Genomic DNA, 15,724 nt, shown 5'->3' with positions numbered 1-15,724 from the left:
GGGATTTTTGCATAAAAGTGGTCTTAGGAGATGATTTAATTCCATTACCCTGTTATTTTCCTAAGGGATTTTTCTTTTTGTTTGTTTTCATCTCTCTGGACATTTAAAATGACATATAAAGAGAGTAAAAGAAAAGAATAGTACACTTTATAAAACACTAGTTTCCTTGAACTGCAATTTGGACTGGGTTATATATATGTACATAAAAATTGTTTTCATATACATATAATTTTTTTTTCAATTTGTTAACCTCCTACAATTGCAATGGATAAATTACATGTACAAAGGTGTTCCCTCTGGAAACTGGCTTGCCAAAAATGGATAATCCTACATAGAAATAATTTGGAAAAGAATGAGTTGGGAAGAAACTTTGTTTGACCTAGTTTCCTTTTGAATGATGTTTTGATGCCTTTTCCCACAGTCCCTTTTCTTCCTTGGAGTTTTCCATATGGCTTTCAATGTAAATCCTGAGATGGGCTCTACTCAGAGCAGGATTTGCAGAGAAGTATCATAACCAGTGGTCAGAGGTCTGGGACCCAGAGTCTTAAGCCTCTGCTCAGGTTTCTTTTTCGCTGTCACACTCAGGTTCCATGGGCGTGACTCCTCCCTCTTGGCATTTTTAGGCTCCATGTGGCCTCTAGGTGCTTGACAAGATGCTCAAGACAGTTCTTCAGGTTTGTATTTTGTCATTTGTATAAAAGCAAAATTTACATTCTATCAAAGCATCATTGAAGGTACTGCAAAGTTATTTCTTTAAAAAGGTATACTCAGAAACAGGAGTTTGTTTTCTTGGATCCAGAGGATAAATTTTTTGCCAGGAGGATAGTAATCAAGGGTGACCTGTTGCCCTGTTGAAGCCAAGTTTTTTCTTAGAGACTGTTTCAAATGGAATTAATAATTGAATCTCAAAACTTGAGGCTTTTTTGGATAAAAACAGATACTAGAATCCAAAGGTCTAGTGGGTGCTCTCAAGCACTGAGAGATAAAATGGATTTTCCAAAGTCACATAGTTTAATCAGTGACAGAGCTGTTGAATTAGTCTCTCAACTTCTGATCCAATGTTCAATTTAGAGTAGCACCAGAAAGAGGCCTGTCTCTTCTATTGCAGATCTTTTTTGTATGTTTGTTAGCATGGTTGAAAAGTGAAGAAGGCCACAGCTGGATTTCCGAGCATCAGTGATTCAGGTCAAGACGATGGCATCCCTCAGGAAAAACCGCACCTGGAGTCTTTGGGTTTTTTTGTTTTGTTTTGTTTTGTTTTTTCCTAGGAGAAGCAGAAACATTTTTTTTAAATCAAGAATTGGCCATTATACAAATCATACTGTCCCAGTGTCCTTGCAAATTGTATTAAGTCTAAAAAATTAAAATATAGAAGTACTTCGTGTTTCACTTGCATTGTGGTGTGGTTCTCCAACTGGAAAGTGACAGCCCTTCCAGTATTAACTGTGGTATTGGTACAGCCACCTACCCTTTTGTATTTTTTTTTCTCATCCTTAATACGGGCCTGAGAGGATCTGCTCTACCTACCTTCTGACATAGCTATGTAGAAGAAATGAGAGAACTGTTATTATAATATTTAAAAACTAGAAGAATTTCAAAAATATGATAGAACTGTTAAACATTTCAAGAGTGCAATAGCCACTGAAAGAAAAATGAGGAAATGGAATAAAAGACAAGAATAAGAGAGATGGGACTACCACTCATCCTCCCTTTACAGCTTTAGCAAACTGGCCACCCATTCTTAAGTCTGCATTTTATAGGTTAATCGGTAGGTAAAATTTCCATACATCATTCCCAGTTGTTTCTGTGCCCCCTGCTTCTTCAAAATTCAAAGTCATAGCATTTCCCTAGGCTATTTCCTTCCCTCCTTCCCTGTGCTTTGAGGGGAAAGCTCGAGAAAGGTACAGTGACTACCCAATGATGTAAAGTTTTCCAAAGATTCAGAGAGCCAAAGTCAGCTCAGTGAGAAAACAAATAAAGAAAATACTAAAATAACATTGAGGGCAGAGGCCCTCATAGAACCTGCCAAAAAGATACGAAGTTTGATTAGAATAATTATTTTAATTGAATTATCATTTTAAATCAATTAAGGGGAAGGATTTCAGTGGAAGGATGCCAAGCCCTACGCATGGGATCCATTTGTTGGGCAGCATGTTGGGAGCCTAAATAATTGTACACTCATGCCCTCTTTAATAAACACACATTCACAAAACCTCTCACAATTGATCTTCACACCCAGGGCTGCAGACCTCGGCTCTGCTGAGCCCTGTAATGGGATAACTCAGGGTGATTATGTGGTTTAGTAAATATCCATAAATTAAGGATAGTGTTTGAAGGCTGCCAGTAATGACCTCAGTTTCCCAGTATCCCCCAGAGGAGTGAATTAATTCTTCATAAGAGTGTGGGGCAAAGGCAAGCTAGGATGGAGAAGATTAGCTCCTTCTTTTTCTCCCCTCCCATAATTGGTTACCTTCCTGGTCCTTCCCAGGACACTGGAAGTGTTTCACCAAATCTCTGGGTCTCAACAATAACATACTTCGAAAAGGAGGCTGATTACATTGACTGAAATCCATCCTGGCACAAGGCTTTTGCTGCAGCTGGTTCCATTTACATTTTGTATTTTTGGAACTTGTGCTTGTTCCAGGGAGGGATGGGATAATTGATTTAAATCAAATTATGAAACATGATACTTTGAATTCCTGAAAACATGTTTCCTGGCACTGCATTCAGCAGTGGAGCCCTCTCAGGTACAGTGGAATGGGATGGGTGAAGCTGAGCCTTTCTTGTACTCGTGTGTGTGTGTGTGTGTGAGAGAGAGAGAGAGAGAGAGAGAGACAGACAGACAGACAGACAGACTTCCACACTCTTTGTTTAGAGGTTGGGCTGGGGTCTCTGCCTGAAACCACTAAGAGATTCTGGTCTCCCTTTGTCATAGGTGAGAAGCTGCCATCACATTGCTGCTGTACCCCTTGCCAGGTGTAGCCATTGATTATAATAGTGAGCTTCTTGAATTGTGCCTCTTTGATCACAGAGCTGAAATTAAACACTATACATCGTGTAGATGACAAAGAAAATAGATAGGGGCTCAGGAAAAAGTGCTAATAACTTTAAGATTTCACTGTGTCACACATTCATTTCCATTTGGAAAGACAGTTTGCCTCCTAGATTTTAAAAGCTATTTTAGAACAGATTCAAAATCAGATCTTTAATGTTGCTTTGCTCCCATCTGTAGCCTGAATAATTTGTAATTAAGTGAAATAGCTTCATATAAATAGTAGACCTATGCAGTTGGGGGAATGATTGTTTCACATACTTCCATGCTTTGTAGAATTGTGAATAGCAATAGCATCTTTGAAAAGCAGCCCCACTCTTTTTGGTGCAGAGCTTTGATATGGAATTTTGAAAAATAATCCTTCCTGCAACTATTACTAGTGATTCACTTTACACCCTGTGTCCATTGGCATAGCCGGATTTGTATTACATCTCTGCAGCTTCACAATCTGGAGCAAGATATTTAACCTCTTTGTGCCTCAGTTTCCTTATTTGTAGAATGATTATTATAATAATGCTAACCACAAGATTACTCATAAAGCACTTAAAACTGTTTCTCATCTGTAGGAAGGCTATTATTGTTTCTTTAGTCATTATTGAAGAATAACAACATCCATCCTAACGATCTATAATTCTTGGAGTGCTTCCAGCCATTTATTTGAATGGCTTGTTGAGCTTTGACATTTTCTCTCACATGGGTAAGCACTCTTCTTTTCTGAAGACTCATTCCAGCCCAGGAAGCAGCTTGGGAGGGTTGGAAGGTCTTGCAGCCTTTCCAGCTACTTTGAGCTATTGAACCTTGGAGTTTTACCTCACTGGAAGTGAAGCCTACTGAAAGGAAGGGTCCTTTTAAACTCTATCCTGACTGACCTTTTACTTACTTAAAGGTAAACTTATGAGCAAATATGGAACTCTCAGACCAGGAGTTAATTTCAGAAGACCAGTGCTTACTATGTCACCAGGCATTATAATTTATTCATAAGTGTGTGGCTTCTTCCAGCTTCTCCCCAGAAGCTGTCCCGGGTTGGGTTCTACAAAGGTTTTAATTTTTAGATGAGTCAGACTTGATAACACTGTTTCCTTCCTAGGGGAGCTCAGACACCTTTGCTTAGGCTTGACATACAGCCCACCCGCCTACCCCCTACTCCCATCCCCAGGCCTTGGGAACACCAGGGCAATCCAGGAGAAGGCTCATAGTTAGGGTAGGAAAAGATATACATGACTTTGCCATCACAGCACAAGTTCAGTGAAATATAGGGGAGCCTAACCTAATGCTCAACTCTTATAAGAGAATTATCAAATAAAATTAAGTGCTTAGAGTCATTATTAAAATTAATTTTGAACTAAGTGATACATGCACATAGTTAAAATCAAATGGTACTAATAGTCTGTTGTTCCCAATTGCACTTCCATTCCCCCAGAGAAATCTCTTTCAATACTCTAAACTTTTTTCTAGTGTTTATCTCCATATTGCCAATATAATATTCTTTACTCTTATTTGCCAACTTTAGACATTATATGTTGGTTCTTTTATAATGGTTGAGTTCTCTTAAACTGTGACGCTACTTCTTCCTCCAACATCTCAATGTAGTCATATCAAAAATTCTAATTAAATTAATAGACAGAAATTCTCTTAGCACAATGATGGAAATATTATCGGTATAGAATTAGTATACTATGATCCTAAAAATTGTCGTATTTTTACACGTATTTGGATTTCTGTGTACTTGTCAGGATGGACTACATTTTGTTGGGTAACAGCCCTAACATCATGGTGGCACAAAACAACAGATTTTTTTATTACTCATGTTGTATGTCCACTGTGGGTCAACAAAGGGAGTGGGGGAGGGACTCTACTCTTTGGAACCCCTATGGGTCCTTGGCTTTTGGGGAACCCACCATCTTGAACCTGGTTAGTCTTTCTGCTAGAAAGAAAAGTGCTCTGGAGGGCAACCAGCATTTAAATGCTCTGGCTTAGATGTGAGACATCAGGTTTGTTTACAGTTTGTTGGCCTGAACTACTCAGATGGCTTCACCAACCACAAGATGTCTTTAAAGAGCAGTTCTGCCATGGGTCTGAAAGGTGGAGAGCTAAAAATATTTGGGAAAAAGCATTTAAAATTACCACTGAGTCTTTTAATTTTCCCAGTTGGTCTGTTGTACACAATTATTTTTGTTTCCCAAATATTTAAATTTAAATTGAAGACCTCCTGCACAGGTGTCCCAATGGAGACTTTTCTTTGCTATTTCCTACTTAAATGGTTTTTCTTCTTAGTTCATTTCTTTTCACCAGTGGGGTACTAATTCAGTAGCTTCCTAAGAAAGCATGTTTAGGGGAGCTAAAAGATACAGAAAAGTTATAGATGAGGTTTTCATAGTAGTCTTCCCTAGCCTTACCTCAAACTCATTTTTAGCTTGGCTGCATAAAGGATTTGGGGTTGGAAATCACTCCTCACTAAGAATTTTAAAGGAATTATTCCATTGTCATTTAGCAATTTATTGTTGTTGAGAAGTCCCATGTCATTCTGTTTCATGTGACCTGGATTTTCTGAGTGGACCCTTTAGAATTTTCATTTTACTCTTTTTCTGAAATTTCACAGTGATGTGCGTTGGTAGGAGTTTTTTAAAAATGATTTTTTTCTTCAGTATTTCATGTTCAGCTGGGGTTCTAAGAATGTGGGGACATTAGGGCATTCATAGTTTTAGTCTAGAGAAATTTTCTTATATTTCATAATTTCCATCTCACTAAATTTTTTATGGAACATTTATAAATTAGGTGTTGGGTTAACCAGGTTTTTATTTTCCATGTATCTTTGTTTCTCTGCTTTTGCCATTACTCTAGCATCTTTTTTTTTTTCTTCTGTAGGAGGTTTGTATGATTTGATTTTCTGAATCTTGTACTGATTTTTTTTTTAAAATGGGTTTATCATAATTTTAGTTTCCAAGAACTCTTCTTTTTCTCTTTTCCTCCTTTGTAGCATCCAATTGTTGTTTATGGATATAGTATCTTCTTATTCCTGAAGATATTATAGTTTGTGAAACTATGTTTTATTCCTACATTATCTATATTTCATCTAGCTCTCTTTTACTCTGTTGGTTCTTCTCTCTTTTCATTTTGGAGACTTTCCTCAAATCTGATAGTCTATGAGTATCTATTCTCATTTAGGAATGGGGTTGACTGAGCTTTGTTAGCCTTTTAACAGGTGAGCTACATTGTAATTTAATTGTACAGACAGTAACATTTTCTTTGGACAAAGCCCGTATACCAGCATATGAAAGTCTGGGACTATTTATCATCTCCAGCAAAGAATCTAGCAGCAAGAGCTCTGAGGGTGGGGCATACACTTTGCTGTAGGAGTTTTTGAGACAGCACAAGTAGGCTCATTAACAGGCTGACAAAACTTGCTTAATCCTCTAGTTTTTACATCTTCATACTCCCATCCCTTCGCTGTGGTTGGAATCTCTCTCTCTTCCATTTTTAAGGACACACTTTAAGTCTTTTTGTCTGGGGATTATGTGGTGTGAGGAAAGGAATTTAAGGGGGCAACTAAATTATGCATATTTTTACTACTCCCTGTGTCCCTGAAATCTCTATATAGACTTGAGCCTTACCCTTGCCTTATGTAATATCCAGCACTATTGGTTCCTGAGGCTCTTAGGGATTCTGTAAGGGATCATCACTCTTTTCCCATTCTAGTAGCTTCTTTTGCTAAAACTTTTGGTTTCCCTGTATCTTTCCCCACTCAGATTGGTCATCACTCCTCCTTGATATATTTTCTTTTTAAAAATGTATAAACTTTTCATTTGCTGATATCTCCTCTCCAGCTTTCTTGTCCTGAGGACTTAATTTTTTTTAAAGTCCTTTATCATTGTTTAATGGGGACTCAGGAAGAAGAAAGGTTAAAGGTCTGTGGTCAGGAAGCCATATTTAACTGGAAATCTCTTTCATAAAATAAGCTACTTAATAGCTTTGATGACTGATTCCTTACCTACCCATGTTGTTCACAACTGTTTTCCTCTCTAGGCAGTCTGAGCCCTGAGCAAGAAAGGTCAGTCCTTTCTCAGGAGAACTTCAAATCTAGACTTTTGATTATGGTAAACTCTAATGTTCTGGCTTAAGAGTAGCATTGCTTAGTTGTTTTAAAGCCTGGGCTTTATCTGAGAAGGCTTGGGTTTGCATTTCAGCCCCATTGCTTTCCAGCTGTGTGACCCTGGGCACGTTTCTTATTCTTTCTGTTTTCTCAGTTATTAAATATGGGTAATCATAGTGCCTACCTCCTAGGGTTGATATAAGAATTAAAGAAGAGAAGACATGACCTGTAAAGTGTATATCAGTTATAAAATATGGGTAGACATAGTGCCCACCTCCTAGGGTTGATATAAAAATTACAGAAGATAATACATGACCTGTAAAGTGCATAGCATGGTGCCTAGCACATAAAAAGTATGCAATGATAGTAGTCAGTTTATTTGAAATATTTGAATTATTTCAGGTTGTGTTGTGCCTAAAAGAAAAATTTTTAGCTCATTTCACAATTCTCAAAAAATAGCAAGTTGAATCTCTGACTTCAGATCACTCTCACCAAGCACTGCTTTTGAATCTGAGGTTAGTTCACTTTCTAGAATTGGTATTCTGTGCTGTTCAGGTAGTAAGGTTATTTTCACTGACAAGTTAAATTTATTGCTTAGTGATCTTTCAAGCTCAGAAAGGCTGAGCCGTATCCCAAAAGGTTGACACGAGTCAACCCCTTGTTTCGGGCAGATGTTAAAACTTTTCCTGTAAAGAGCCAAATAATAAATGTTTTTGTGGTGCATATAGTCTCTTTCTCAGCTTTTCATTTATGCCATCAGAGTGTGAAAACCTCCATCGACAACGTATAAACAAATAGGCCTGGGTATGTTCCAGTGAAACTTTGTTTACAAAAAAAAAGGTGGCACTTGTTTTTGGCTGTTGGTTAGTTTGGCAAATCCTGGTTCAAGGCATAGTGGGGAAGAAAGGGGGTGGGGGAAGGTTTAACCAAACCAACATGAGTTCATTCTTTGTTGAGTCAGGTTGAGTTGCTGCACAAAGAAAACTATTTGTAGCAAATAAGGAGATCATGGGGCAATTGTTTCCAGAGCTCTGCCTCTCTGAGCAAGGGTGGATAGGTTCCTTTTATTTAGAATTAGGATGAATATCTAAATAGGGAAGCCCTGTCATTGTATGCAGAGGTGGCATAGGGTCTGGCATGTGCATTGAGGAAGCATGCCTATGCATACATTGTGTTCTATAAATGGGGCTTGTGCTCCTCTTTGGGTAGGGATTTTAGTATCGCAATGAGGTAAATGTAGTTGTCTTTCATTCTGGAGGTCACTTCCTGGTCTGTTTGTGTAGGCCTAAATCGGGGGTTAAACTGGTCTGGGGTGGCTGGATGTCACTATCACTGGACAGGTAGTTTCGCTTTCCCTTTGCCTGAGTTAAGGGATAAATTGGAAACGAGCTTAAGGAAAAATGTGACACAAAGGTTGAGGAATACAAGAAGATGGGCAATAAAAGTCAGGTAATGGGTTGGGGTCTAGTTGCTGACAAAGTGGGGGAAAAAGAAGGAACAGAAGCGTACCCATGAAGAGAGGTTAGGCCTCTCAAAAGCAATTTGATAATTTAAAGGAAGCTTGAGGATGTTGACTACCATGAAATCACTTCCACCTCTCTATTTAGTTGCCTTCTAAGGGGTCACCCTTGGGAAGTAGGAAACTTTTTTTTTTAAGTTTTTATTTAAATTCCGGTGTAGTTGCATACAGTGTAACACTAGCTTCAGGTGTATAGTACAGTGATTCAGCACTGAAAGAAACATTTTTTAATTTGTATTTTGAGGATTTTCACCCTCTTCCCTCTTTCCTTCACATTATTCTTTGACTTCCCTTTCCTTGGTTAGGTAGTGACTTCAAACTTCTTCCCCTGTTCCTAGCACAGCCCATTAATATGAAAGGATAAATTACTTGTTATACTTTGGATTATTATTCCTTTTAGGGAATCTGTACTTTAAAAAAATAAAATGAAAGAGTATGTTATTTCCTCTTAAGACATAGTTTTGTTTTTGTTTTTAGTGATGTATGCAGTGGACACACCTCTTTTCTGAGTCTCATCCCACCCTTTATCCTGTTCAGAGATTGGGTGGGGAACCACGGTTTCTGTTGCAAATATTACTTGATAATAAAAACAATGCCTCAGTAATTTGAGTTGTTTTGAAACAATCATGTCAAAATGTCCTTTTTCATCAAAAATATAAGGGTAATTTTCTAACAGGGTGATTTGATTGGATAACCCCAGTGGAATATATTCCAAGAGAAAAAAGAACCACACAAAATAATCTTAAATTTTTTGTTAATCATATTATTGATGATAGTGCTTATATTCCTATCCTGTAGTTGGTGTGTGTATATATGGGATAATTCAAATGAGTATTATTTTGGTTTAAAGTTGACATTTTCATAGTAGTTAAAAAAGATAAAGTTGTAAGATCAAGGAGATAAAGTAAAAGTTCTGAAATCCTGAATTTGAATCAGAAGAATTGATATAAATTCATAATATTCTTTCTTTAAAAAAAAGACATATGTTCAAGCTCTGTTTTCAAAAAAGACTTGGAAATAATAATTTCCCCAGTATCAGTGTGTACCGCATGCATCTGGATTCTGTTCACTAAATATCATTTCTTACTAAGGGATGACATCTCCTTGGAGAAATGGATAATTCCTTGTATGGGGAAAGAAATGTACAAGATTAGCCAGGAACATCTTGTTAGACCAGATAGTAATAAAAGCTTTTGGTAATATGCGGATTATTTTAAAAAGACTCAGGAGACAATTTAAACAAACTGCTTAGAAAAGATGGGGCAATTTTAAGCATTAATAAGAATTGAATGCAATTGATTTAAGCATAGGGAATGTGTTTAAATCCACGGGATCATAATGGTACTTTAAAACAACAACACCACACACACACACACACACACACACACACACACAGAAACACTGTCAACTTTTCATTGGCTGCCTTTGGAGAATACTAGGAAACTACCTTATATTAAAAACTGATAAGTAGAGAGAATCTACCATGTATCCTGCTGTTCCTATATGATAACTAGATGGTTGGTAAGAAGTTTCCCTTTATAGGAATGTTTCAGTTAATAAAAAGGAAGAAATGGTAGAATTAGAAAATTATGATATTATAAAAGGAAAAAAAGAGAAAATTATGATTTTGCAATCTGGATGAATCCAGATCAGGACTCAATAAACTCTTTCTGTAAGGGACCAGATAGTGAATATTTTTAGGCTTTGTGGGCCCTATAGTCTCTGTTGCAACTATTCAAGTCTGCATTGGAGTGTGGAAGCAGCCGCTGGCAATATGTAAATAAATGGACATGATTGTTCCAGTAAAACTTTAAAAAACAGGGTGCACTGGTAGGATTTTCTCTGTAGGCTGTGGTTTGGAGACCCCGGATCTAGATAATGATCAGTTTCTGATAATATCACAATAAAAGAGGCAACCAGGTTTTGTGCCTCCTAATGGAGGTACATAGCCCCATCTTGGGGGAAGAAAAATCAAACCAGAATCTGATGAGGCTTCTAGATTTAACTACCAATTTTCAGAGAATAAAAGGAACAGAGGAACATATTAGAAAATCCAGGGAGAGGCAATCAGCAAAATCTAGATTCTGGAAAACTCTAGAGAACAAACGATTTCTTAAATTTTAAGAGGGAAAATAATATGGAGGAGTAATCTATAGATTAAAAATGACTTAAGAAACATATCACATATAGGGCTTGTTGTCCTGTAGGAGCTCTGTATTGCTAGAGAAGGAACAAAAAGTGCCCTAATCCTTTCAGGATTAATTTATTCAAAAGAAATAACAGAAAACTACTCAGCATGCAAAAAGAAAATGAAGGAAAACCACAGAACATGCCAAAGGTAGAGACACACTGCCCTTCAGAAGATGTACCGCAGGAGGCAGAGGGAAATCCTCAACCTTCTGAAGGTGTAAGCCAGGAAGCAGGAAGCCTTACAGGAGGGCTGACCCAACCTGGCCTGGGGTTTAAAGAGGATACTCCTGTGAGGCATTTGGACCTTGAAGAAATGATAAGAGTAGATGAGTGGGAAAGGCTTAGGGAAGAGATAAAAAGAGTAAGAAACAAGTTTGTGATGATGCATTGGAAGCAAAGACATTCATGCAGCTGTTCTTACTCTCTGTGCTTTAGGACTTGGATTTTTTTTTTTTTTTTTTTTTTTTTTTTTTTTTGGTTTGATATAAAATCTGGTCCCTTTCTTTCTGTTGGTGTTTTCTGATGTATCTTTGACATTCGTTTTGCTTTTAATCATCTGGTGGAATTTTTTTTTTTAGATAATTTCCTTGTTACCAGCATCTCACTGGATTTTGTGTTTTAACCCATTATGCAGGTCTTTTTAAGTGGAAAGTTTCACACATATGCATGAAAATTTATTCATTCTATATTGCAAAGTAAAACATAACATGTTTACAAAGCAGTATATTTAGTATTAGCTCACATATATAGGATTAAATCACAAATTGTATGCATGCACGTGTATACATACATATATCAAAAACCTAACATACACTTATATGTATATGTAGGTACTTATATGTACCCATACATATACTTATATGTATTATTTTCCGAACATGTGTCACACACACTAAAAGAATTAAAGTTTTGTAATTAAGAGTCAAATAATTTGCATCCAGCTTATAAGGGCAATGGAGGCACCTAAATTCTTGATAGAACAACTATAAAAAATATAAATCACAAATTACCTCTGGATCTCTTAGCCAAAGGAATAAATCTGGCAAATATTACAGATTTAAAAAAATATATCAGTGGGTGAATGCAGTTGTTTCCCTACAAAGATGGTCACCAATAATTTCTCCCATCTCTAAACAATCATGTCCTTCTCCTTTTAAGAGATGGGGTCTGTGCCCCTCCTTTTGAGCCTAGATTGATTCTAACTTACTTTAAACAGTAGAATATGTTAGAAATGACACTGTCCTGGGCCTGAGTCTTAAGGGACCTGACATATCTGCTTTTTCTGTCTTGGGGCCACCACGTAAAGAGGTACATCTCCCCTTCTGGACTGAATACATGGTAGGAGAGTAAGGTCCCAGCCTTTTAGACATTCTCATTAAGACCTATAGTATGAGAGTGAAGCCTTGGTTATTCCAGTCCAGTTAAAATGCCAGCTGAATATACCTGTGTGAAACAGAAGAATCACCCAATCAACCTATAGAATCATGCAAAATAATAAATGGTTGTTTCAAGTCACCAGTAGAAAACTAATAGATACATTGAAACTTACTTGGAAGTAATTAAAACAAATAGTCAAAAAAATTGTGTGGGGGCGCCTGGGTGGCTCAGTTGGTTAAGCGTCCAGCTTCGGCTCAGGTCATGATCTCACAGTTCTTGGGTTCGAGCCCCGCATCAGGCTCTGTGCTGAACATTTGTTCAGCCTGGAGCCTGCTTTGGATTCTGTGTCTCCTTCTCTCTCTGCCCCTCCTCTGCTCACACTGTGTCTCACTCTGTCTCTCAAAAATAAAAAAAAAAAGGTTTTAAAAATTGTGTGATAATAGGGGAAATGTGAATAGTGAATAGATATTTGATGTTATTTAAGAATTATTAGAAATCTGAATATAAACTTTTAAAAGTTTCATTTAATTTTTATTTTTTATAAATATATATTTTAATAAAAATATAAAATTTACTTTTTAATAAAAATATAAATATATATTTTTAATAAAAATATAAATTTTATTTTTTAAGGTGTGATATGGTATTATGGTTATTTTTTTAAAGATACATGTGTTTATACATATGATGTGGGGAGTTGTTCCCCATAGAGGAGAGGGGATGGTAGAATAGAGATGAAATAAGTTTGGCCCTATACTGATATTGTTGAAGCTGGATGATGGACACATGGTGGCTCATTAGATGGTATCTTTACTGTTATATTTATTTGAGAATTTTCATCACAACTAATCAAAACTACTAATTCTAAACAAAAAAAAAAGGTTTAGGTTAGAGCCCTTGGTAGTTTCTAAGGGTGAAACTCCAGCCATCCTGTTACAAGTAAGGAAATTAAATTCTTATGTAGCACAACCTTCCTGACCATCCTGAAAATACCATGAAGGTAAACACTTACTCAGCAAAACCAGTCTTAAATTATCACCCTTATGTAGGGCTATTTGGGGGATTAATTATATTTAGCAAATTAATGTTAGAATTTGTTTCCTTTATTAAACCTAAAGGATAACATATTGGCTTATTTTTATCTGTTTATTTATAAGACACGTATTGGAAGGAAAAACCCTTCTCTTTCAACTGTCTAAGAAGATTTTAGTTAGATCACTTGACCATTCTGAATCTCACGTTCCTCACTGGTTTCAAGTGGAGACTTTTCATGCTTTTCTTGATAAACAAACTGGTGATTTCTATAGGAAAGTAGCCAGGGGAAAGCTGACAGGAATGCATCTGTCTCTACCCATGGCTTTCTAGAGGTTAAAAATACCTAGGACATTTTCTAAAGACTCTCTACAGAGATGGCATTGTATAATTAAAGAATTTTAGTGACGTGGGTACTGTTACGGGGTGAATTGTGCCCCTCCCAAAATTCATATACTAAAGTCCTAACCCCAAGTCTCAGAATGTGACTGTATTTAGACATAAGGCATTTCAAGAGGTTATCCAATAGGACTTTAAAAGAGGAGGTGGCTAGGATACAGACACACATAGAGGGAAGACCATATGAAAACCGAAGATAGCCATTTACCAGTCAAGGAGAAAAGAAACCAATCCTGCCAACACCTTGATCTTGGGAGTTGTAGCTTCCTAAACTGTGAGAAAATTTCTGTTGTTGAAGCCATCCAGTCTATGGTTCTTTGTTATGACAGCCCTAAAAAATGAATAAAGGTATGTTTATCTGGGTTAGTGGCAGAACTTCTCTCATCATCTTTCCAATCTCAAGAGTTAGGATTCTTGGGGCGCCTGGGTGTCTCAGTTGGTTAGGTGGCCAACTTCGGTTCAGGTCATGATCTTGCAGTTTGTGGGTTCGAGCCCCGCATCAGGCTCTGTTGTGACAGCTAGCTCAGAGCCTGGAACCTGCTTCAGATTCTGTGTCTCCCTCACTCTCTTTGACCCTCCCCTGCTCATGCTGTCTCTATCTCTCTCTCAGAAATAAATAAAACATTAAAAAAAAGAGAGAGAGAAAGGATTCTTAACGAGCCTGCCCTTTGGCCATGGGCCATATAGGAGGTAAGCCACATAATTGGAGGAGCTAGAAGGCAGGAGGATAGGAAAGAAAAGAGAAAACAAACCAAAGGGAGAAGAAACAAGTAAACAAAAGAGCAAAGCTGAATGGAGTTCTGGTGCTTACCAGACTTTATGAAGAAAGTACTGAAAAGGAAAGACAAAAATGCAAATATCACCTCAGCATAACAATGAGACTTGAAGACTGAACTGTACATTTATATTGCATATACAGGTTGGGATTTTTGGGCATAACCTTTTTAGGTAGGGTTGTGGCTACATTATTAGTAATTGTAGGTAGCTAATAGATATACCTGCAGTAGCTTACTTCTGGGATAGGTGAAAGTTTCAGAGAGAAAGTCACCTGGGTATGTTTAAAAATTAAAAACACTTTAAAGTGAACAATATGTATACAGGTACTTATTACTTAAATTTAGAGTTTTAAAAAGAGTAGGAACAATATAGGAAGAAATGTGTAGATACTAGGTAAACTCAGTAACTCAGTATCTGTTTTCCTTTTCTGCACTTACCTTGTGCTTCTCAGCTTACTGTGAAATTAACCTTCATGATTGAAATCCTTCTCAATATTTTAGTTCAAGTTCAAAGTGTCTTTCCCCATGTAGCATTCCTGGATGCTCCCTAACTAAATCACAATTACGAGTATAACAAACATGATAATGAAATGCAGAAAAAGAGTGTTCATGTCTTTATGTTTTATCTTCTGGTTAGTTCTTCATGTGTTTTTCTTTGGAGATTGAAATCTGTAGCAAATGGTCAAAACTGTCTTGATTTTTGTAGCTCCAGATTGCCTAGAAGATTATATATTGATCCTCAATGAATATTTATTAGATTATAGCTTGCTTCACCTTTAGGGCCTCCTGGAATTGAGAAGCTTCCGTAGCCTAGATCTAGTGTTGTATACGGCTTTACATTCTATTTTATCAGAATGAAGCGCTACAACCCTCATATTCCTCTTTCTGTAGCAGAAAGTGTCAAGGACCTGCCAAACATCTTGGGTGGTTCCTTTGTACCTCTTTTCCTATCTATGGGGATTTGGCTCATTGTCACCACTTGCTTATAAGGTCATGTCAGAAAACCCCATCTAACATGAGTTAAACAAAACAGTATTTTTTTCCCCACATTCTGTGATCTGGGCTTTCTCGCAGCTTAGTACAACTAAACCAGGAGCTGTGAAATTCTCTTTTTTACACTTTGCATTTTTGTTCCTTCTCTTCTATTTAAAAAAAAAAAAAAAGTGATTGCCATTCCATAACTCTTTTTTCCTTAGAGTCCTAAGGGTTTTGCATTTCATCATTCCCTTCAGATTTCAGTATAAAAAAGTTCAACTTTGTTTTTTCTGAGCCTTCTGAAATGTTTCTGA

The 15,724-nt window shown here is 37.0% G+C and overlaps 1 protein-coding gene across 1 annotated transcript; it reads left to right on the top strand.

The window, feature by feature from the left end:
* Window positions 1-10,957: 10,957 nt before the first annotated feature.
* On the top strand, window positions 10,958-11,374 carry LOC144233524 (transcription elongation factor A protein-like 8). The gene has a single exon (XM_077766504.1). The coding sequence runs from the start codon at window positions 10,958-10,960 to the stop codon at window positions 11,372-11,374; it is 417 nt and encodes a 138-aa protein (XP_077622630.1).
* The last annotated feature ends 4,350 nt before the right edge of the window (window positions 11,375-15,724 follow it).

Source organism: Crocuta crocuta, unplaced genomic scaffold, assembly GCF_008692635.1.
Source record: "Crocuta crocuta isolate KB4526 unplaced genomic scaffold, BGI_CrCroc_1.0 scaffold113, whole genome shotgun sequence".
Taxonomy (NCBI): domain Eukaryota; kingdom Metazoa; phylum Chordata; class Mammalia; order Carnivora; family Hyaenidae; genus Crocuta; species Crocuta crocuta.
Note: the sequence above shows the minus strand (reverse complement) of the source record. Positions and strands in the feature narration are given on the sequence as shown.